At 45.8% G+C, this 25496-nt stretch overlaps 1 protein-coding gene across 1 annotated transcript in view; it reads left to right on the top strand.

Annotated features, from left to right (window-relative positions):
- Tgm5 (transglutaminase 5) overlaps window positions 1–16290 on the top strand; it is a 39234-nt gene extending 22944 nt beyond the window's left edge. The window contains 7 exon segments of the mRNA NM_001402279.1: window positions 9689–9827; window positions 10543–10646; window positions 10730–10969; window positions 13993–14358; window positions 14693–14853; window positions 15577–15710; window positions 15847–16290. Of these exon segments, the coding sequence (NP_001389208.1) occupies window positions 9689–9827; window positions 10543–10646; window positions 10730–10969; window positions 13993–14358; window positions 14693–14853; window positions 15577–15710; window positions 15847–16000 (1298 nt within the window). The 3' untranslated portion in view covers window positions 16001–16290.
- Window positions 16291–25496: the final 9206 nt, after the last annotated feature.

Genomic DNA, 25496 nt, shown 5'->3' with positions numbered 1-25496 from the left:
CCTCCTCCTCCTCCTCCTCCTCCTTCCTCAGCCTTCCAAGTATTGGGCTTACATTCATGCCACCATGATGCCTAGTTTCAGCAGGCTCTCTTTCCGAAGTGATGATAAAAATGTCGTAGAATTAAATCATTTGAATTGTTGCACAATTTGTCCAAGTAGCACAAACTAACGAACAGTACACTTGACAAAGGTGAACTGTAGGATGTGAGTTAAGAAAGTTGCTTGAGGAGAATCCAGGCATCCCAGAAATAGGCCTGCCCTGCTTTTTTTCTATTCCAATATGAGCTTGGGGTAAGTGGAACAGCAGTGGCCAGGGGGTGGGGGTGGGGAGGTGGGACACGGGACACTAAGAGATAACTGGTGTGTAGGGTTTATCCTTTCCTATATAGAATGAAGCTCTCAGCCTTGGGTGCACAGTGAGAACACCAGGCAGGAACCAATGTGAGAGATATGGGCTGGGGACTGGGACCTCCTTTCTCCAACCATAGCAACTACACTTATATTTTTCGCTGACTGGATTCTACCTTGAAAATACTTGCAGTAGGGTCTTCTATTTTAAGCATTTGAACCCCTCCCAGATCTCTGCTTTTTTAAAATACATCCTAACTTAACTGTGTAGTGATCTCTACAAAGTACCTCATTTTCATTTCATACTGGGGGCCTTCCTGGGGCTTTAGGGAATGGTACTGGGCAGGATACAGCATCAAAGAAGGCTAAAGACTGATGATTCCCTGTCATAATATTATTTATACTTTAATGAGCACTGGCGCTTTACTCTGTAATTCTCTCACTATTTGTGCTCTAATAAGTGGGAAGTCTTTCTCACTCAAGGACCTCTTACTGGCCAGGCAAAAGACTTGAATTCATTAACTCTTCATGAACCAGAGAGAAAAGAAAGGAAAAGAATTAAAGTTTTTACACAGGCAATATGCACAGATACACCTCTCTCTCTCTCTCTCTCTCTCTCTCTCTCTCTCACTCTCTCTCTCTCTCTCTCACACACACACACACACACACACACACTCCCTGGTTGGGCCTAATCACCTATGTCATCAACTCCATAAGTGTTCATGCATACTTACATAAATACACATATACCTACATACATATGTATAGACACACAGACACACATACATTTTGTGGGTGGGACACAAAGCCCCCCAAGCCACATACATACATTTGGTGGGTGGATGGGTCAGAGCCCCAGATATACCACACTTTTTATTTCTTCTCTCTGGCCTTCTTAGACCTTAGACAAAAGTTCTTAGAAAATTATCTCATAGGTAAAATGTTACACAAAGGGGGAATCACAGAACATATGTGGATATTGAGTTCAAAGTGGTGTTTCATTCTATAAGCTCATTATAAGTTCAACACCACAGTTTCACATGGCCTTGCACTATCATAGTGCACGCCTGTGGCTTCATCCTTGAATCTGACCTAGAATGAATGTTTTTCCTTAATCACAAATTTGTCCTAAGCCTATTTCTTTTTTTAGTGTAATTGTGAAAACTCATTGTATTCCTTATTATAAAACCTTTACTTACTATTCTATGAGGAATGGGCATATTTTATTCTTGATTCTAACCTTATTATACCTTTCTGGCAAAACAAGTAAAACCATCTCTTAAAATTTTCTTCCTAAAATTATTTGAATTAAATCAGGAATTCTATAAAATCAATAATTCATCTAAATAGCATTCATTCATGAAAGTTCATATCAAGAGCCAATTTCAAAACAACCCCTGTTCTCATTCTTCTTACTGAGTTCTGAGTCTCCAAGAGGAAACATCCATAGGCTCGATGCTTTATTTTCCCCTGATCTTTCTTTGATTGCAGTCTAGCCTTGCACAATACCCTGGCTGGCACTCTTACCTACCGTTATTTTCCATTGATTTATGAGCATGGAAATGGTATGGAATGTTCCCTCACAGTGTTGCTGGTTAACACATGACACTGATTTGGAAAGCTGTCTGGCACATTGCTTTACACAAGCATTAGCAGTCATAATTGGGATACTGTCCTAATCTTTGCATCTTGGGCTCCAGTGATTTGGCTAGGTCTTGTTAAAGATCTCTCCAGCCATCTTCCAAACTTCAATTCCATATCCTCCCTATAAATCTTCCCCACCTTGTGTTCTTCCTCTATTTCTTGAAGTATTTAGGCTTCTAATTGGTCACATTGCCATAGCTGGTCTGCCTCCAGCCTCTCTTTTAAAAACCATCAGTTACTTTTTTCCTTTTGTCCAATAACTCACTCTTGTTGAGTCCCTACCCACAAAGCATTTCAATAAATTGCCCACTCCCAGTTTATGAACTTTGGTTACTAGATACTGGCCTCATTCTTAACCTAGAGGGATTTTTTCCTTGCTCATAAATTTGGTTCAAGCCTGCTTTCTTTTCCTAGTGCAATTAGCCTATGACACATGAAGGTTTGCAGAGCTCTATTTGCAGCTTTTGTTCTACATGGAACTTGAGGTTACTTGTACCAATTTAGGAGTTCTATAAAATCATTACTAAGAATTATGAAATCATCAATTTGTCTACACAGCATTACTACAGGAGAGTACAACTTTATATTGATTCTGCAGGAAATCTGCCCAATGGAGTGGGCTAATGCCCAGGAATCCCTAGACTATGTAGTAGTAGTGGCAGGAAATGCAGATCAGCAGTGAGAAGCAATCCAGGGATAAAGTCTCTGAGGACCCTGCATCTCAGAGCGCACCTCAGGCAGCCATGAAAAATGGTGGGCCATCTCAGAAAACTCACTTGCTTGCCATAGCCTTTCTTAGGTGACTTCTGACACAATTGCTGAGCTGAATGTTGGTTTTTTTTGTGTGTTAAAGACTTCTGCTGTGGTATGCATATCAATTTGAGTCTCCGGAGCCTTCCTTTTAGTTTTGTTTTAATGGTTCTAGAACAGTCTTTATACCTGTTCTAGTTTGTGTTAGTAGGTTATGACTCTTCATGCCCCTAAATGACCCATGTAGAATGAAGCCTCCGTTCTATCACTTCGCCTGGCTTTTTAGACCTTTGTTCCCACACTGAAGGGCCTCTTCTGCAGAGATTGAGAGAACTTTCTTCAGATCGGTCTCCTGTCCTACGCTCCCCACAAGCTCTAGCCACCTTTGCTTCCCTGAACTGTGAGCTCATCCCTCGAACTCCCAGGGGCTCCTTGGGTCCTTCCTCCCTGTCTTACACCCTGGAAGCTGCTTGGAGGATGTGCCTCAGTTGGAATGTCTAATGTTTTTCTCATGATCGAGTTAAGTGATTGCCTTCAGGGAAGGAAGACCAAAAAGGTAGAGCACCGTTGCCATGACATCCACCAAGGGACCATGTCACTCAACAGTGCTGGTGCTGACCTTGGTACCTGGCCCTGGTGGTTTTCCTTTTGTAGGTACAAGGTGGCAGGAGTAGGATTACAACTTTTTCTGTACAATTTATTTGCACTGACCAGCATGTAATATGAAACTATACATTAGGCCTGGTCATTGTGTCTTTTCTGTCTCATTTAATCTAGGATAGGTTTGTTTCTGAATATGTTGAAAGCCCTAAGACATTATCCTGCACTACCCTACTTTTGTATTCACCTGAGGGCTTCACCATACTGTCGGTCATCTTGTGCCTCTATACTCTGCTTTGTCATCAGAAGTTAAGTGTCAAATTAAACATTTTTGGCTCAGGGCTGCTCCTTTTCTGGTGCTGGTCATCAAATCTAGTAAGTGATAAGTGGACATTCTACTGAGCTACAGCTGCATGGAGAAGAGGTAGCTCCTTTGCAGGCTTTTGATTTTCAACACACACAGGAGCTGTTTCTCTTCTCTGTATTGATCCAGATGACTGACTTCTGTATGGACAGAGGGAACAGACATGAGGGTACACACCATGAAGGTGTGTCTTTTACTGCTCAACATCATTCTATCGCATGGGCTGCCGTTCTGTCTAATAATCCATGTTGTGTGGGTCCCATACTTTATTCTCAGCCTCTTAGAAGGTGATGCCCTACAGTTCATGTTTGGTTTCCCCAGAAATAGTGTTCACCCGTATTTCTTGAGGGAGCACAATGGCCATGATTTAGTCTGAAGTAGCCCATCTTCCTATCAAAAAATAATTTGGGGGGCTGGAGAGATGGCTCAGGGTTTAAGAGCATTTGATGCTCTCACAGAGTTTGATTCTCAGCCCTGAATGTTGGATCATAATCATTTCTAACTCCAGTTCCAGGGAATCCAGAGTATTATTCTGGCCTCCTTTGGGACCAGACACAGATGTGATACACATACATATATGCAGGCAAATAAGGAAACACATAAAAATTCTAATTGAATTCTTAAATTTGAAAAAAATAATTTGAGAAGATGGTGAAATGGTGTGGCAGTTAACAGTACTTACTGTGCAGCCCTGAGGGTCAGAGTGTGGCTCCCAGTGCCCACATTAGAAGCTGGATGTGCCCCATACACTCCTATAACTCCTGATCTGAGCAAAAATTGCCAACGAAGGGTCACTGGGGCTTCCTAGATGAGAAATATGATCCCCAGGCTCAGGGAGAGACCCTGCCTCAAAAAATAAGCAGAGAGTGATAGAAGACACCCAACACCCTTTCTAGACTCCAGTCATGTGTAAAGCATGCAAACGTACACACAGACCTACATGCATATAAACACATAATACACACACACACACACACACACACACACACACACACACCACAAATAAGTAAACAAGACAAAAATAGTCATCTGGTAGGGTGTGGCTACCCTGCAAGGTTAGAAGGCTGAAGTAGTAACAAAAACCGGATTACAGATTACATGCCTTTACAATTAATAGATAGCATGCAGAGCTAAGCACACTGCAGTTTCAGTTACTTAAGAGATGAACACAGGAGGATTACTTAAGCCCAATATGTAGAAGCCAGTCAGGTAACAGATTTTATGGCAACAAAGCAAGCAATGAGGCAAGCAATCAAAACACCCAAAGGAAACGACAATAACAAAAAAACTACTTAAACATCCAGAGTAGGGGGGTTGGGGATTTAGCTAAGTGGTAGAGCGCTTGCCTAGCAAACACAAGGCCCTGGGTTCAGTCTCCAGCTCCGAAAAAAGGAAAAGAAGAAAAAAATCCAGAGTAGGTAAGGAAACAAATATGAATTCCTTCTATTACCATTGTCAGTGAATGAGATTAGTTAAATGGAGACCTCCTGACGGTGTTATCTACAAGGCCAAAGCTATATGATCACCCTGGTTATAAAAGGCTGTAGACAATGTGAGGGAGAGGTTGGGAGTAGTATCTTTACCATTGGGAAAGCAAGAGCATCCAGACAGAAAAGAAAAGGTGACAAAAGGTGACAGAGGTCATCACATGTAAATGTAATCACGTCTATGCTGCATAGAAGCTGACCTTACTGCTCATGCTATCCTCCTGCCTCAGCCTCCTGAGTGCTGGGATTATAGATATAAGCCACCGTGTTGGCAAGAAGAGTTGCTGATACGGAACATGAAGCACAAGACGATACACCCTGTAGCTCTCAGTAGTGCATGAAGTGAGCTGGAATATACTTCAGGAATTCCGAAGCCCCTTCCTAACTGAAACCCTATCCACTTTTGCCCAATTACCATTGCCGAGTATGGAGGCGTGTGTGTGTGTGTGTGTGCGCGCACATGAATAAATGCCTACGTGGCTCTCTCATAAGAGATTCAGGTCCCACAGTTTTGTCACTGAAAGAGTCTCCTGAATGTCATGTCAGACCATGAGTCACCAGAACTGATAGTCTGGCGGCAACCTGGTTCACATGCTGAAGGCAATCAATTTCACAGAAAGAGAATGAGCTTGGGGTTTGTTCACGGCATTGAAGAAACATGGGCGAAGTATCTGATGGAAGCCTTGCTTTGAGGTTATTTGTAATCCGACCCAGGAGATAAGATAGAGATGGTAAATTACAGAGAGCTTAATCTAGTGCTACAATGTGTGGGCGACTGGAATTCTGTTGACGGCGCACGTAGAGGCTAATGTGACCCAGAGCAGTCAGAGAAACTTCAAAGAGGAAGGTGTATTGAGATCACAGGTGGCTGGGGTGCCCTGTGATGTGGCAAGGGTGGAGCTTGTAGTTAGAGCAAGGAAGGGATTAGGAAAACACGAGCCCAAGTCCTGGCCTTGCTCCTCGTGATTCACCTCTCCACGCTTCAGGCCTGTCATCTTGTGGTTCATGTTCTATATCAGCAACTCTTCTTGTTAGCATGGTGGCTTACATCTATAATCCCAGCACTCAGGAGGCTGAGGCAGGAGGATAGCTGAAGGAGTAAGGTTAGCCTGGACTGTAGAGTGATTCTGGCTCAAAACCAACTTCTCTATCTCAACAAAAATAATAAAGTAAGGAGGCAGGGCTGTAGCTTAGTGGTAGAACATTTGCCTAGCATGGGTGAAACCCTGGATTTGATCCCTAGCTCCACAGGAAGAAGAAAAGTCCTTGCCCAGGACTCCTGGTTTAAACCTTGTGCCTATTTGGAGACCTCAGTATTACTAGACTTGTCTATAGTTGAACTGTCCTTTAGCCTTTCCAATATGCCTGTCTAACCAAGGAAGCCATCATTTCTGTAGGCATTGTCCATGAGGCAAGCACGGTACAAACATTTTCTCACTTAATCCTCTCTAGGGTCCTCTGCTTTCCTCAGCTTTAAAGATGACATACCTTAAGCTTAGGGAGGTGAGGTCTCATGACAAGGAGAGGAAAGGCAGGCCAGGACTTGGACCCATAAAAGAAGGCCCAGGGCTGCAGCTCAGTGATAGAGCACGTGTCTAATGTGTATGAAGCCCAGAGATCAATTCCTAGCACTACAACAAGAAAAGGAGGAGGAGGAGTGAAGGAAGAAGATGAGGAGAACAGTTCTGGGTTTGTCTCCAGCACCACAAAGAGTAAAGATTGGACTTGGTGACACATACCTGTAAATTCAAGGCAACCATAAGGAGTCTAAACTAAATTCTATAAGCAATAAAATATCCAATCTGAAAGTGTGAAACACTTTCTAAATTGATAACAGCATGTATGGTAAGCCTCTACAAACATTTGGTATTTTACTCAGAGGAAAAGGAGGAAAAGGGAGAAAAACTATTATTGCCCTTCTGTAGTTTCATTCTGTCTCTCTGTGATAACTTGCCCCATCCCTTCTCAGTCCTTTCACAGGCCATGGTACTTTCATGCAAGAATGTATCAGTGTAAATCCTTCACTGTGCCCAGTATAGCACATGGCCACCATGGCAGTGTGTGTTCACGTCAGAAATCATTAGAGTTGGCACCATCCATCCACCCATCCACCCACCAACCCCCACCCACCCACCCATCCACCCACCCACCCATCCACCCATCCATCCATCCATCCATCCATCCATCCATCCATCTACCCATCCATCCACCCACCAACTCCCACCCACCCATCCACCCATCCACCCATCCATCCACCCATCCATCCACCCATCCATCCACCCATCCATCCACCCATCCATCCACCCATCATCTATACAGCAAGCACTTGCACAATAGGCCTTGCCCTGTATTGTTGCTGGCTGTGCAATGGTAAAGATGAGTAACATAATCTTTGCCCTTAGGAAGGCAGACTCTTAAACAAATCATTAGCAACCATGTGTTAGGGTGGGAAAGGGTCCATCAGACCACAGCCACCAAGAGTTGATGTCACCACTGATACTGAGTAGCCATGACTGGAAAGAGAACAGAAAAGGGAAGAGGCTGCTTTGTGCTGTCTGCCAGCTGCCCTGCCTTGGCGTGCTCTCTTGCTGGCACGAGTAGCGGCTGCCTTCCTGGCACACCTTTAGCATATGTGTGCTCACACAGTGCTCCACTCTTGCCACACTTCAATCTTGCGTTTCTTCAGTGGCAGCTTTTCTTCTACCACCTCTTCTCTGAGGGTGTCCTTCTACCCACCTATCAGGGTTGCCCACTGCTTGCCCTAGTTTATTTGTTTTGTTTTGTTCTTTGGCTGTGTTCAGATCTGTCACTCAAGGGAGAATTCAAAATTTCCTTTTGGGCTTCTCTCCACCCCAAACCAAGTCACATCCAGGTGTGACCTCTTTCCTAACCTATAGAGATCTATGTCAGACTGCTAAAACAGAGCCTTGCCAAGACTGCTGACTCAGACCTGTCATCTCAGCTATTTCAGAGGCAGAGCTAGGATGACCACAGGTTCAAGACTTGCCAGGGCTACCGAGTGAGTTCAAGGTCAACTTGAGTAACTTAATATGACACTGTCTCAGTACTGAAAACAGAAGAAGCAGCCTGAACTCAGTCATAAAGTAGTTGCCTAGCATTTGCAAGACCCTGAGTTCAGTCGTCAGCACCACAAAATATAATGAGGAAGGTTCTGTTGGGTTTGGAGGAACATAGCTGTAAAGTCAAGGTTAGCCCAGGTTATATAATAAGATGCTGTCTAAAAGGGGGGAAAAGGCCTAAACTAAAATCTATTTAAAAATGAAATATCCAAACTTTACAAATATCCGTTTTTTACTTAGTCATTTTGCCTCCTGGAATTTGTCTCAAGGAATAAGAAGGGATTGATCTACAAAGATATCCATCACCATTATTTACTATAGGAAAAATACTGGAAGCCCACTAAGTTTCAAAAAATAAGCCACACTAGAAACATAATATAGAAATACAGCAAATATAAAAGAACATGAGAAGATGTGTGGGATGTGTAGGACCCTTGATTCCTTGAACCATGAGTATGGCACTGATGGGTGGGCTTAGAGACGAGCCACAACTTGAATGAGAGCCCTGTGTCTTACTAGTTGTATGACTCTGCTCAAGGTAGCTCATTGTTCTAAGCCTCTGTCACCAGGATGGAAATGATTATAGCAGGTACTTCCCAGAGTTCTCTTGAAGATAGTGAGGGTGAACCAGGCAGCATGTAGCCTCGGTGCTGGATACTAGCAATTACTATTTCTCCTGAGCTGGGCAGGTCAACACTGCTGGGCACCAGGGGACAGGCATCCTTAGAGTAATTAGTGCTGAGCAGGGACAAGAGTTCACTGAAAGAACGCAGAATGGGCTTGCAGCAGAAAAGGCTAAAAGAAGTTAGGTAGCCAAGGAAACGGGCAGCCCCTGGGAATAAGGACGACATTCTACCTCTTTCCAGGAACATTGTGTATCAGATACACACTCATTTTTCTAAGCCCATTACACAGACATCCTCTTTTTCCTGCTTTTCTACAGTGCTTTCTAACATAGTACAAGAACAGAAGGGAACTCTAAGCCACAGGAGCCCTTGTCTGACAATCCAATGGTCTCAGCAGTAATTCTAATGACAAGAAGAAGCAGAATCCCAGCTTGTTTGTCTGAAAATGGGAGACTTGAGGCCAGGACAGGATGAGGCTGAGTCAGGTCTCCGAGTCTTGCCAACAGAGAGATGTGCCTACTCCACCCTGCTGACATAAACAGCAGATGTGACAATTTGCCAGAGACTCTCTCTTGGCTCCAGAAGCTCGTCAGATCAGTCAGCAACCTAACCTTTACAATAGTCTTCCTTTGAGCTCAGGAAATGGGAAAAGATATGGAATTGCCTTCAGCCCAAACACTGCCTGTGTGGTCCTGAAGATAGCAAATGGATGCTTTCACTAGATCCAGGAAGCCCTCTGTACAGTCTCAGGATTGACAGAACACTGGTGGTCTCTCTGTCCTTCCGCAGTGATGAGGTGCCTGGGGATTCCCACCCGCGTGATCACCAACTTTGACTCTGGTCATGACACCGATGGTAACCTGATCATTGATGAGTATTATGACAACACAGGCAGAATTTTGGAGAATATGAAGAAGGATACTGTCTGGTGAGAAACAACCTCTCAATCTATTTATTGGACCACCGATCTCAGCCAAAACCACCACAAGCAGGAAGTAGGACAGGACTGCACTCAAAGCCTCTGCCTCTTGCCCCATCCTCCTGCTTCCTATCCTGAGGCTAAGAACAAAACAGAAAACAGCTATGGTTTTAGAATCCTCACATCATCAAAGCTGCTGGACTGGAGTTGAGGTCCCTCTTTGTCACCTCCTTCTTCTAATAGTCTAAGGGTTTGATCACAGAGGCCTGATGTCTCACTTGTAGATATGGCAAAGACTGAGACTACCTCTATGGACACACACACACACACACACACACACACACACACACACACACACACACACAGAGACAGACACACACACACACACACTCGCAGGCACACACATACAGAGACAGACAGAGAGGGAGAGAGAGAGACAGTGAGACAGAGAGTGAGGAAAGGGGCCATGAGGCCTCCTTTGAAAGAGCCTAAAAGAGTATTTAGTCAACTAGAAGTCTACACTTAGTTCATGTAGTCAGGAGGGATGCTTTTTCCCCCAGGCAAAGAGTCTCACAGGAGGAAGGTCTGTCACTCCCAATGCTTAAGCCCTGTGACTCTCTTTCTGTGGTCAGTTCATTTGCTTATCCTTGGTCTAGAAAGGAAACAAGCAGGGTAGCCTGTTCCTTCTTTGTGTTAACACTGACTCTCCTGGCTTCTTCCTCAGGAATTTCCATGTGTGGAATGAATGCTGGATGGCGCGCAAGGACCTCCCTCCTGGATATGGAGGCTGGCAAGTGCTTGATGCTACACCCCAGGAAACCAGCAATGGTGAGGCTCCCACAACCTGCCCAAGCCCCTGCGTGGCACACTACATACTACCCACCAAAGCTTTCCTCCCCATTCCCCTTCAGGTCTCTACTGCTGTGGCCCTGCTTCTGTCAAAGCCATCAAAGAGGGAGAAGTCGATCTGAACTATGATACACGCTTTGCATTTTCTATGGTGAATGCTGACTGCATGTCCTGGCTAGTCTATGGAGGGAAGGAGCAGAAACTTCACCAGGACACAGCCACTGTTGGGAATTTTATCAGCACCAAGAGCATCCAGAGTGATGAGCGTGATGATGTCACTGAGAACTACAAGTATGAAGAAGGTACAGTCAAGCAGCTTTCTTGAGAGCTCAAGGATACCATCCCTGTCATAAGCTGGGCAGTCAGAGGGTACAGACAAAGAAAGACACAGGTCCATGATCTCACTTCTCCAGTTCACCATTACCTCATGTCTTACAGGCCAGAGACCTCCCTCCAATATGTCATACCTACTGGATAGTTATTTACAGGCATCCTGCCAACAGAGCACATATGAGGTTCCCCCAGCTTCCCTCAAAATCCAGCCTCCAACTGAAGATGGCAGTCAACTTAGTAAACTTCCTTCTATCGGTTGATTTCTGTTATTTAACCTGTCATCTAATTCATTGTATTTGCTTGAGTTCTCAGGAGACAGGCCAGATCACCAGCCAGAACTCACACTTACATAGGATTAACCGGTGTTCACACTCGTGGGCCAGCAGGGCCAGAGGGTGATGCTGAGGTGAAAATTCTGCCAGGGGGTTCTTATCCAAGCCAGCAAGGCCAAAGGAGAGACCATGTTGGTCAAGTGTAAATGCACCCCTGGGACAGCTACCTGCTAGATTAACATCTAAGAAGTCAAGCAGAGATATCCAGCCACGAGGATCAGAATCGGGGTCTTAACTGCTGAGCCATTGATACGACCTTGTATGTATTTTGAAGCCAGGCAGTGTAATACCTACTACTTGGTAGTTTTATTCAAGATGGCTTTACCTATTCCCGGTACATTGTGGTTCATGTCAATTTTTTTCCCTCTAGTTCAGTGAAAAAATTCATTCTATTTTGATAGGTAATATATTAACTATCTATATAGATCACTTTGGGTTATATGGACATTTTTGGTCACTTACTTCATTTTTACTATTTCACAATTGTAGCAAAGTATAAACAGGGCTCATTTTACACGAATATATTAGCTGGATTTTTATCAAATGAATAGAGAATTCTATTTAATAACCATCTCCTCGTTTTGAACCTAGTACAGGAGCAAACACCAGTGAACCTTGATGAGTCATCTAGGGGCCATGAAGCATAAGAGGTGGGCCAGGTGGCAGGTTACAGATCACACACATACCATTGGGGCCATCATTCCCAGACCCTAGGACCTGAGGGGACAGATAAGCATTCTATTGTTCCCCAGGAGAAGCTCCCTGTAAATGAGAGAGGAGAGGAAAGGGGGAACTAATTTCTAGAAATTAGCAGGACTCCCAACCACAGTGGCTCTGCTTCTGACACCACCAACCCCTGGAATCTCAGAGTACAACTCCCAAAACTGGAGGGCAAGGAAGGAACAAGAAAGGACAAGGGTAGATGGGAAAGTGTGACTGAGCCCAGAGCCTGTGTGAGATAGTGGCCTTCCAAGGCCACACACAGCAGGGGAAGGAATAGAGTATGGCCTGGCAGGCCCTTGGGAGAGACACATGACTAGTCCCATGAGTCCATGAGGTAGAGTACAAATCCACCAGACCGAGAGACTGGGATCAGGGAGGAGTGGCCTCTGTGGGAAGAACTCAGCACCATGGGCTGAGCTAACTTGGGAAGCTGGGAGGTTCCTTTCAGAGTCCAGGAACCCGGAGATTGTCCTTAAGGGACCTCCCTGGCCTCCCCGAGTCCTAGGTGCAGTCCTACAGAGGCCCACAGAAAGATAATGGGGGTAAGAGGCAGGGAAGTGGACAAGGTCTACTGGGTCTTCTTGTCTTCTGAGAGGGATAGGATGGTGGTGGAGTCTGCTCATGCACATGTAGACATTATGTAGGTTGCCTGGGTTGTAATAGGCAGTAGCAGCTATTTTTGTGGCCTTGGCCCCAGCTGCAGGAGTGGAAAGGCTGTTGGGGCTGTTGACCAGGGATTCCACTGGCTCTGGATAGGCAGGGATTTTACATATCCTTGACCCAATCCCTCATGGGGGAGGGGGAGTAGATATAACTCAGGTTGAAGGAAGTGTATCCAGGAGCACATCCATTGGCTACTGGCTGTGGGGAAAGGCATAGGCTCTGCTGGGCATGTTAGGGTCCCCATAGGCTACATTTAGGGTCTTCACCTCTGGAGACTTGAGATGCCACCTGGGGCATCTGCCCTCCAAACTCAGTGGAACCCCACACTGTGGAGGTCAACTTAGAAGAAAGGGAGTCTTCCTAGCCCTGTCTTGGGTCATCACTATTCTCTTAATGGGGTTCCCATGGAACACTGGCTGTCTGATCTCATGGTTCCTCATCAGATAAAGTGGCATCATGAAGGATTGCATTCTTCCCATCAGACAGAAAGATGGCCCATTAAGGGATAAGGCAGATATAAGGTAGATGGTGTCTCTCCCGGTCCCTTTGAAGGCTGTTTACACATGCTTCATGTCATTAAATGTAAAAGCCACACAGCATAGGACATTGGGATGCTCTTAGTGCTGCTTATGGTCACTCCCACAGCCTCTGAGTGATTTGAACACCATCGTCTCTGACTGGGGCCTTAGTGTGGGTATTAGCAATACTGATTCTTCCAGCCCGTGAACATGGAATACCTTCCCGCTTTTTGTATTCTCTTCAAATTCTTTCATCAGTATTTTATGATTTTTCACTCATAGAGATCTTTTACATCTTTGATTAAATGCATTCTTAAGTATTGTTTTTTTCTCAATGGACTACATCAAAATTAGAATGCTTTCTTAATTTCTGTTCTGATGATTCACTACTAGCATATAGCATTGCAAGTGACTTTTTAAGGATTTATTTTATTTTTATTTGTGTGTGTGTGTGTGTGTGTGTGTGCATATGTGTGTGCACATGTATGTGGGGGTCCCCTTAGAGGCAAAAAGAAAATGTCCCATCCCTGAGAGCTGGAGTTATAAGTGGTTGTGATCACCCTGATGTGGTGCTGGGACTGAACTCTGGTCCTCTGTTTAGAGAAGGAAGTGTTCTTAACTTCTAAGCCATCTTTCCTACCTCCCTGAAAATGATTTTTGCACATTGACTTTGCATGGAGGCGCTAATGATGGTATGTTCAGCCAAGGCTCCTGGGTCAGCCTGGCCCATACTAATACTTTATCCTATCCTTCTAGGTTCCCTTCAAGAGAGACAGGTGTTTCTAAAAGCTCTGCAGAAGCTACAGGCTGGAAGGTCTCAAGGGCCTCACCAAGCAAACTCAAATCCCTTCAGCTCCATGCCACCACGGCAGGACAGTGCCAGAAGCCCCACTACACCTTCCCTTCGACCCAGTGATGTCCTCCAGGTCTCTCTGAAGTTTGAGCTGCTGGACTCACCCAAAATGGGCCAAGATATAAACTTTGTCCTGTTGGCTGTCAACATGTCACCTCAGTTCAAGGATCTCAAACTCAACTTGAGTGCCCAGTCTCTGTTGCACGATGGCAGCCCCCTGGCCCCGTTTTGGCAGGACACGGCATTCATCACACTGTTCCCTAAAGAAGGTACATACACAATTCTCCTGTAGCCCCTCCCTCTGACTTCCTACTTTTCTCCTGCCTTCCTTCCTTCTGCTGGCCTGCTTTACTACCCCTGAGGAAAGTAGCCCACTTATTGGTGAAAACCCGAGGTTTGGAGTCTATCAGACTTTGACTGGGACCTCAGAATGACTGGACAACCTATGTTGCCTTTCTTAACTGCCATTTTCCCTTCTAAAAGGTTAGTTTCTACTTCAGCAAAACTTGAAGTTCATTGGCTTCCTCTTCTCCATACAAGAACCATCAGATCCAACCCTTTCTCAGCCATTCTAACTTCTCCCTCCTTGTCTTCACTCCCTAGAAAAGACCTACCCTTGCAAAATCCTCTACTCACAGTACAGCCAGTACCTGTCGACAGACAAGCTAATTCGCATCAGTGCCCTGGGTGAAGAGAAGAGCAGTCCTGAGAAAATCCTGGTGAACAAGATCATCACCTTGACTTTCCCAGGCATCATGATTAACGTAGGCAAAGAATGGTCTCTTACAAAAATGGTCCTGGGCCCCTGAGCTCTGGATGGGAGGCAGCTGGGTCTGCTCAAGAGGACGTCCCTTCTCTGCTTCTTTGGTTTCCCCAGGAGGGAGACAGCTTATTGAGGGGTCTTCATCTCCTGGTTCTGTTAGAGACCTTGTGTGGGAGTCCTTGAGCTCAAGCCACGGCTTTCTTCCTGAGTTGCCCTTCCAGGGGGCAAATGAGGAATGAGTCCAGATGACAGTAGCTCACTGGGGGGAAGAGTCCACCTCCAAGTCAGGTCAGATTTGATTTGCCATTTTCGGACTCTGTGTCCTTGGGCAAATCCCCTAGGCCTCTACTTCTTAAAGTGTCAAAAGAGAATAGGTGGCAGGGCCTCTGTGACCTGAGTGGGAAGGAGTTGGACTCCTTCTCTGCAGGGCTGTGTCCAGGATCTAACCCATCTCCTGGATTCCCACCAGGAATCAGCTCTCAGTGAGGAACTTTGACCTTGGTAGAAGGATGGGGTAGTGAGGCACCTTTATCAGTGCATGCCATTAGGTACATGGACGGAAGCCTGAGAGCATTTCTTGTGTCTGTTTCTTCTTATTGCTTCAACCCAAAATAATCCATAGGCCAAAGAGGCATAACTGGGACAGTTTGTTTTGACACTTACAAAACAGCGCCAGTGTTCAGTGAACTGGGGGATGGGGACTAATCTCTGGGTCTCTGCTTAGGTTCTAGGAGCTGCCTTTGTGAATCAGCCACTCACTGTCCAGGTGGTCTTTTCAAACCCACTCTCAGAGCCGGTTGAGGACTGCGTGCTGACCTTGGAAGGAAGTGGTCTCTTTAGGAAGCAGCAGAGAGTTCTGTAAGTGCTGAGGAGGACTCTGCCTTCCCTCTCGTGGTATTAGCATTATCAGCCCCAGCCCCCACCCCCCCACCCCCACCAGACACAGGAAGTGACCAGGGAAAGGGTTTTCTGACATTCTCTGCTCTCTTTGCAGCATTGGAGTCCTCAAACCGCATAACAAAGCCAGCATCACTCTAAAGACTGTCCCTTTCAAGAGTGGCCAAAGACAGATCCAAGCTAACCTGAGAAGCAATAGGTTTAAAGACATCAAGGGCTACAAGAATGTGTACGTAGACATTGGCTTATAAACTCTGAGACAGAGGCTGGAGAATTAGCTCAGCGGTTGAGCGTATGTGTTGCTTCTGCAAAGGACTTGGGTTCAACTTCCCACAACGCACTTGGGGGCCCCCAATCATCTGTAACCCCAGTTTCCGGGGATCAATCCGACCAGCACACATGATACACATCCATGCATGCAGGGGAAAAAAAGATTTTCATACACATAAAGTGAAAATAAATAAATCTAAATTTTTTAAAAATTTTATTTAAATTTATTTTTTAATTTAAACTTATTTAAAATAAACTCTGGGATATACCGACAGTATGGATTTTAAAATGAAGGCCTAACCAGACTCTGTCATCAACATCAAGGGAGATGCCAGAGATAGTTAGATACCAGGACTCTTTGGCACCGGGATTCTCCCTCACAGAAGTGTGATTTGGCACAGAGGTCAAGGGAAGGCAGGCTTAGCAGCATTCTACTGCTTTGTTTCTGGGACTATGTCACAGCACGGACACACTCCATTCCCTTCCTCATCTTCACCCTCCACTTTCCCATCAGAGCTCCCCACGGCCCTTCAGTTGCTAATGAGTTTCCTGTTGTTTCAAGGTCTGAGCCCATTCATTCGCTCAAGAAGTATTTACTGGGTGTCCAGAGTGATGTGTTTATAAAAGGTTGAAGAGAGGATATGTCCCGGGTCCTGGGTTTCAGCACCAATGTTGTATTTATAAAAGGATAAAGGGGGGAGGGATTGTGTTCTATGGAGGTCTGGGAAAAGGGGGTGCCTCAGTGGGTTCATGCTGAGGTGTCCCTTCCCTTCAGGGCATGGGGAGGGAGTTAAGAGAGTAGTGGGGCAGAGAGAGAGAGAGAGAGAGAGAGAGAGAGAGAGAGAGAAGAGAAGAGGAGAGGAGAAGAGAAGAAGAGAAGAGAAGAGAGAAGAGAAGAGAAGAGAAAGGAGTAGAGGCCTGGCCATGAGCACCTGGAGAGAAGGGGAGGGGAATGGGGAGAGAAGGGACAGGGGTGGGGGGAGGAGCAAGGGAGAACAAGAACAAAAGAGTGAGGAGGGGACAAACAGTGAGTCCGGCATACCTGGCTATTGCCTGGTAACTGGCTGTTGCCAGGTAGCTGTGGGAGTGGAGCACAGACAGAATGCTAATGCAAGTACAATACCACTCTGAGTATAAGAGACAAGCAAAAGTCCTGGTAGGCCGGAGCCCACATTCTAGAGGGAACAGGGGAGATAGACACTGAACATCTCGGCAGGTGCCCATCACAATGCAGGCAAAGGGCAAGATCCCCGAGGTTTCTTAAATATATGCTCTGTCTCAGTTTCTTGGCAAAAAGAAAGAACAATAAAATCCCAGGTGATCTCTTGCCCTGGCCTTCCCTTAAGTATATACTTCCCCTATAACACTGACATCATTCTTCAGTTCTAGGATCTCCGTCCAATGCACTTGTGTCCTTACAGGTCTGCCGTCGGCTGGCAGTCGGGAGGTAAATGCCAACTGAATAGTGCAATGAGGTAGATATTTGGAGGGAGTGAAATAGCCTCCTGGTCACAGCATGTGCTGCGGGTCACTCAAACCCTGCCTTCTCTGGGGCTTCTACACATAGAACAACTTTGCACCTGCTTGCACAGGACACTGCCAAAGAAAGGCAAGATGATGCTGCCCTCCAGGCATGGCTCCTGTGACTAAGACAGCTGTCCTAGTAAATGTTCAGACATTAAATAAAGAAGTTAACGACTTCCATTACACATAAACAAAAGGGTCAATGTCGTTAATCAGAGGGAGAGAAGGGGTGTGGTGGGAATTACCCAGTAAGCCGATTGTCCTGTAGGAGAATCATCTGAGAACTGGGTGCTGGTGGCACAACTGGAAGTAACCTTCAATTATTTTATCCTATAATTAGTACATGACAGCAATAAGAAAGCATTTAAGGAAAAACACCGTGGAGAGGCACACCTGAGAGTCGGCGACCTCTGAAGTCCTTGGGGGTTTTCAGCTGACACATTTCAAACTCGTCCATGAGTCCTGTTGTTAACGCCACATTCATCAGCTCACTCAACAAATAGTGGCTGAGTGTCTTCTTCTAGGTGCAAGGCCTTAAGACAGGCTGGCACTGAGTATATGCAGGGGACCAGAGCTGGCACTGAGTATATGCAGAGGACCAGAGCTTGTACTGAGTATACAGAAGACCAGAGCTGGCATTGAGTATATGCAGGGGACCAGAGCTGACACTGAGTATATGCAGGGGACCAGAGCTGACACTGAGTATATGCAGAGGACCAGAGCTGACACTGAGTATATACAGAGGACCAGCGCTGGTACTGAGTATACAGAAGACCAGAGCTGGCACTGAGTATATGCAGGGGACCAGAGCTGGCATTGAGTATATGCAGGGGACCAGAGCTGACACTGAGTATATGCAGGGGACCAGAGCTGACACTGAGTATATGCAGAGGACCAGAGCTGACACTGAGTATATACAGAGGACCAGCGCTGGTACTGAGTATACAGAAGACCAGAGCTGGCACTGAGTATATGCAGGGGACCAGAGCTGACACTGAGTATATGCAGGGGACCAGAGCTGACACTGAGCATATGCAGGGGACCAGAGCTGGCACTGAGTATATGCAGAGGACCAGAGCTGGCACTGAGTATATGCAGAGGACCAGAGCTGGCACTGAGTATACAGAAGACCAGAGCTGGCACTGAGTATACAGAGGACCAGAGCTGACACTGAGTATACAGAGGACCAGAGCTGACACTGAGTATATGCAGGGGACCAGAGCTGACACTGAGTATATGCAGGGGACCAGAGCTGGTACTGAGTATACAGAAGACCAGAGCTGGCACTGAGTATACAGAAGACCAGAGCTGGCACTGAGTATATGTAGGGGACCAGAGCTGGCACTGAGTATACAGAGGACCAGAGCTGACACTGAGTATACAGAGGACCAGAGCTGACACTGAGTATATGCAGGGGACCAGAGCTGACACTGAGTATATGCAGGGGACCAGAGCTGGTACTGAGTATACAGAAGACCAGAGCTGGCACTGAGTATACAGAAGACCAGAGCTGGCACTGAGTATATGCAGGGGACCAGAGCTGGCACTGAGTATATGCAGAGGACCAGAGCTGATACTGAGTATATGCAGGGGACCAGAGCTGACACTGAGTATATGCAGGGGACCAGAGCTGATACTGAGTATATGCAGAGGACCAGAGCTGGCACTGAGTATATGCAGAGGACCAGAGCTGACACTGAGTATATGCAGGGGACCAGAGCTGGTACTGAGTATACAGAGGACCAGAGCTGACACTGAGTATATGCAGAGGACCAGAGCTGACACTGAGTATACAGAAGACCAGAGCTGGCACTGAGTATACAGAAGACCAGAGCTGGCACTGAGTATATGCAGGGGACCAGAGCTGACACTGAGTATATGCAGGGGGCCAGAGCTGACACTGAGTATACAGAGGACCAGAGCTGACACTGAGTATATGCAGGGGACCAGAGCTGACACTGAGTATACAGAGGACCAGAGCTGATACTGAGTATATGCAGAGGACCAGAGCTGACACTGAGTATACAGAGGACCAGAGCTGGCACTGAGTATATGCAGGGGACAAGAGCTGACACTGAGTATATGCAGGGGACCAGAGCTGACACTAAGTATATGCAGGGGACCAGAGCTGGCACTGAGTATATGCAGGGGACCAGAGCTGACACTGAGTATATGCAGGGGACCAGAGCTGACACTAAGTATATGCAGGGGACCAGAGCTGACACCGAGTATACAGAGGACCAGAGCTGACACTGAGTATATGCAGGGGACCAGAGCTGACACTGAGTATATGCAGGGGACCAGAGCTGGCACTGAGTATATGCAGGGGACCAGAGCTGGCACTGAGTATATGCAGGGGACCAGAGCTGGCACTGAGTATATGCAGGGGACCAGAGCTGGCACTGAGTATATGCAGAGGACCAGAGCTGGCACTGAGTATATGCAGGGGACCAGAGCTGACACTGAGTATATGCAGGGGACCAGAGTTGGCCAAGGAGCTCAAGCACAAGCATTTGAAGAATGTAAACATGTGGGAGATTTTTAAAGACTTTTAATTTTTTATACAACATTTTTACATTTATTTATTTATTTAGTGTGTGTGTGCATGTGTGTGCACATGAATGTCATAGCATGCATATGGCAGTCAGAGGACAACTTGAGGGCGTTAGTTTTCTAATTCTACCACATGAGTCTGGTCATCAGGCTTGGCAGCGAGCACCCCACCCACTAAGCCCTCTCACCTAGCGAGGAGATTTTTGACAGAGTGCAGAGAACCATTACTGATGTAACCAGAGTGTTGTAGGAGCACAAAGAGGGTAAACCACCTCCGTTCAAACTGTAGGTTAAGAAAAGCTTCCTGGAGGAAGTGACGTATTAGGAGATACTAGGAGACAGTCAAAATTTCATTACAAGATGGGAAAACAGTGAGGCTGGGTGAAGCAGCCAGGAACAGCAAACCATGTGGATGCTTAGAGGCCAGTGTGGGAGGGAGCAAATAGTGGGAAACACAGGGGCTGAGTGATACGTGATGAAAGTCTTCAGGTAGCCGTCTAAGAAACAGAGGCCAATGTTGTGGAAGGCTTGATTCTTCTCCATCCCGGAGCCCAGCCCCTGCCTGCCATGTTAGGGCTTGGAGCAGACTCTACTTTGCAGCACTGAGCAGACTGCATGTGAATTAACAAGAGCTAAGGATAGGTACCCTGGTCATCTGGAGTAGCTCGCAGTCCCCACCAGAGTCGTCCACTTGAGCCAAGGCCTTCCCTAACCACAAAGGCTGCTTTTCCATTGGTTCATTTAATATTTATTGTATCACAGCCAGAGTGGGCACGTGACTTATGCCAGACAGATCAGACTCTTCTCAGAGGGCCAGGGAAAAGAGAAACCTAACAGCCCACTGCTTCTCCACAGCGGAAGAGAGAATGTGCACATCACTGCCCACTGCTGCCGGGACCCCTCAGCCATCCTGGCTTCTACTTTCTCCTGGTTCTGAGCCCAATTTTCATTTTACCTCAGTCAAGGATATCCCTCATTTTCTGTCATTTTGGATTAAAACTGACAGAAAATGGTTTCCATTGCTTGCCATCAAAAGACTGTATGGTTCAGAGAGACTAGGTGACTTCTTCAATAACCCAACAAAGTCTGACGCCAGATGCCCACTGTGCCATCCTGCCCAGTGCTCCTAGGGGTCTGCGTTTTGGTCCTAAAAACATCTGCTAGTGCCATAAGCCGATCTAAAGTCCAAGGAAGTAGTAGAGGCCCTTGTTTCCCTTACCTCACGAACAGCAAGAGAGTCTGAGACTGGCTGTGTGGGAGGGGCAAGCAATGGTAACAGCTAGACCTTGTTGCCTGGGCTCTGCTGCTCTCTGATCTTTGGCCTAATAAACCAATTTCCCAGTCTTTCTTCAGCAGTGAACACTCACATGCAATATACCTCTGTTCCTACCTCCGAGGCTTCACTTTCTAGTATCCAGCTTGGGTCTGACTGGTTTTTCCCTAATTACAGACAAAAATAACTTGATTTCAAACTGCTGTTATCAGAGAGCCAGAGTTCCCCTGCTTTCTCTAGGATGAGGCTTGGCTTTAACTGTTTGAGAGCAGTGGGCTTCCTGAAGGGAGGCAGGCCAGGAGCCTGGACTAGCCAGGGTGTCTAGGAACTGTTAAAACTGGAAACAATCTGTGGGCTTGTGTGTGTGTGAGAGAGAGTTCTGTATTCAACATCAGGCTCTGGATGATGCTAACTTATTTTAGAGAATATTCTCTCTGCCAGTTGGAATGGGGGGTAAGGCATTGTAATTGGGGCTGATTTAACGCTGGTTTCTGGGTCTAAGGTGCCTCAGTAGTTAAGAGCATTGGCTGTTTTTGTAGAGGACCTGATTCAGTTCCCAGCACCTACATGGCAGCTCACAGCTACCTGAAACTCTCTCTCATACACACAAGCCCACAGATTCTCAGTCTTAACATTCAACCTTTTATTTAGCTTTGCTGGTTCCCAACAGAACAGAGTGTTGCAAGCTAGTCTGCTTATTACAGAAGCAGAAATCAGTAAGAAATTTTTCACAAAAGATGGAATAGAGAACCTTTCTCATGGTGGGCTGAGTGCAAGTTAATGTTCCACAATGAGAGAGATTTGATCTCAGTTTGAATCGAGGTTTTTACCATAAGCTGTGATATGCTGGGGAAGCCTCAACACCCAGCCTGTGGACAGCATGTGAGTGGCATGAGAGTGGCATGCAGACAGCATGTGGGTACCATGTGGACAGCATGTGTGCTGCATATGAACAGCATGTGAGTGGCATGTGGGTGGCATGTGGGTGGCATGTGGACAGCATGAGGGTGGCATGTGGGTGGCATGCAGACAGCATGTGGGTGGCATGTGGACAGCATATGTATGGCATGTGGATGGCATGCAGACAGCATATGGGTGCCATGTGGACAGCATGTGAGTGGCATGTGGGTGGCATGCAGAGAACATGTGGACAGCAGGTTATGGCTCTGTCTTGGGGCTCTTCTCCCCTTCACTGTCAGCATCACTGTGCATGTTCTTCTGTCACATCATGCTTTATTATTGGCCATCCTAAATTCTGGAACGAGGAAGCATATTAATTGACAGCTTCATGAATTCATTCATTCATAAGTATGTATTCCCTATACCAACAAAATTGAGATACTGGTCCCTTATTTGGCTTACAAACTGAGGATGAGATCCTAGGAGGTGATGTACACCGAAGTGCTTTGTAAAGCAAGTTCCGGCATGAGCCTGGGAGTCAGGCTGGAAGAGTTCTTTGCCCTTTCTCTTCCCATTAATACAACTTGTTCCATTAATACAACTTTCGTTCACAACTGTTCACATTTCCCTTCAACATTGCCTGGTGAAGTCCTTGTTATCTTTCACCTGAACCCTTACGAGGTGTCTCTTATTGGTCAACTTCTTCTCTCTTAATCCTCTAGACCTTTTCTTTATTTTAGCCAACATATGGCATTTTAAAATGCAAAGATGACTTGGTGGTGCTAGCTTTATGTATGATTTGATGGTCCCCCGCTGCTCTGAGGATAAATACCAAACCCCCAAATGCATCCTGGACTTTTACCTGCTTTCTGCATTAGTGATTCTGCATTCACTGTTCCACCTCCTGCCACAACACCCAGCTGGCCAGAGCCTGTTTACCCTCCCAGCTTTTCATTCGCTCCAGTACTACTCATGAGGCGGTCTATTCTGACCTCCACTCCACACCTATCCCAAAGGCAGATTGGACTGACAAGCCCTTTCAGGCACCTAGAAGTGTCTGTCTCCCCCTGCTGGAACACAGGCTTCTAGGCACAGAAAAACATTGATCTAGTTTATGATAATCTAATATAGTTTCTGGTGAATAAGAGTGATCAAAATGCTCCCCCTTCATGGTTGAATAAACAAGTCCATCTTTGGGACCACCAGCTGTGGGACTGGTTTTCTGCAGAGGGCCAGGGAGTGGGAAGGTGTGGGTGTCACAGGAAGCAGGATCGCCATTTTGGGTCACCCCTCCCTCCTCTTTACATGTTCCACTTTCCCTGGCTAAACCAAGCCACAGTGGCATCTTCTAAGAGTGTCCCCCATGGAAACTTACGAGGACTAGATATTGTGAGGGTCGCATGGGAATTCCACTACAGCAGATTGTCTTTGCAAATGGTTTGAAACAGGAAAAATCCCACAAAATGGAGCAAGCCCACAACTCTACCCATTGTCCACTCAGGTAGGAGGTCCCTATGGCGAATGTGGCTCTTTAGTAAGACCTTTCTTTTCCTCGAAAGTTTTGATTATTTTAATATTAATATATAAATACATGCTTGTGGGACAAGGGTACAGAATGATGAAGAAAATCTACTGATGGGCACTGAATGTTCTTGTCCAAATGCAGGAACTTTCCAGAAATGCTCTGGGTAAATACAAGCAAACTCACACATATCCTCCCCACATATATCCCTTATGCAGAATTTACACATATCCTCCCCATATATATCCTTATACAGAACACATACATATCTTCTCACATATATCTTTATACAGAACTCACACATGTCCTCCCTACATATATCCTTTATGCAGAACACACACATATCCTCCTACATATATCCATCTTTTATACAGAAGCAGCTTACACTGGTCATTGTCTCATGTCTCACTTTTTACAATTAATAGTATTGCTTGAAAATTGTTCCATATCTGTTTACAGACCGTGGTTCCCTTCTGCTTACCTTTGTTCTACTAAATTCATGCACCGGTTTTTACTAAACAATATCTTATTTGTGGGTGTTTAGGTTATTTTCCATTGTTTGCTTTTCTAAAGTATCAATGTATTGAGTGTACTTGTATAAACTTCATTTTGCTTAGTTAGAGCAGCTGAATCAAAAGAATTAACTCTAATTGGGCAAGAGATGGCTCACTGATTAAGTACACTTACTGCCCTTACAGAAGACCTAGGTTCAGTTACAAACCCATGCTGTGGATTGTAAGGTATAACCCGATTCCAGGGCATCCAAAGTCGTCTTCTGACCTCCTCAAGCTCTTGCATGCACATTACACATACATATGCTCAGGAAAACAGGCACAGACACACGCAAGTAATCATTTTAAAAGAGTAAGTTTTTAATTGTTTTTATTTTATGTGTATGGGTATTTTGCCTGTGTGTGTGTCAGTGTGCTATGTACGTGTGCCCGGTGCTGCAGAGACCAGCAGAGGGTATAGAATGTCCTGGGCCCGAGTGTTGGGAACTGAAGCTGGATTCTCCAGAACAGTTGAGCATGCTAAGTGACAGGGCCCTCTCTCCAGTCCCTACCCTTCCAGTGTGAATCTATCTGGAATGTATGTAGTTTGAGAGGAAGTCAACCTCATGACAAGCTGATGTCCCCAAACCAAATACTAAGGAACCTTTTCTTCTTCATGACTCAGAGTACAGCATTTAGTACATTTAATACAGACATTTCTAGGTTGTAAGTATCATCATGTTTTATTATCTAGAAACCCTGATCGCATGTCATTTCTGCTTTTGACGTTTCCTTTTGAAACTTGAAATCGGCCTACCTGGTTTCAAAGGAAAACTGTTTGGATGGGTTTGCTGGGGTAACATGAACCTTAAGATCAGCCTGAGAAGTTTGTTGTCTTAATGATGCTGAGGAATCCTGTCCAAGCTTGTCAGAATTTCATCTGTTCACATCTTCCTTCTGCCTTTCAGAGTTTACCTCACAGCCCTTCCACATTCCTCGGGGCCTATTTCTGAACATTCCACCTTTCGTTGTTAAGTACTGTAAGTTAGGGCTTTAATTGCATTTCCATCTGTAGTTGTATGTTTCCAACAGTCAGTAATTACAGGCCTGAAAGCTACTACTGGCTTCATGATGCTGGTGCTGGCCAGGTCCTAGTCACCTTTTCTCATCATATTTAGATTTGTGTTTTCCAGGTAAAAATCAAATAATGAAAA

The sequence above is a fragment of the Rattus norvegicus genome, chromosome 3 (assembly GCF_021556685.1).
Source record: "Rattus norvegicus strain SHRSP/BbbUtx chromosome 3, alternate assembly SHRSP_T2T, whole genome shotgun sequence".
Lineage (NCBI taxonomy): Eukaryota > Metazoa > Chordata > Mammalia > Rodentia > Muridae > Rattus > Rattus norvegicus.
Note: the sequence above shows the minus strand (reverse complement) of the source record. Positions and strands in the feature narration are given on the sequence as shown.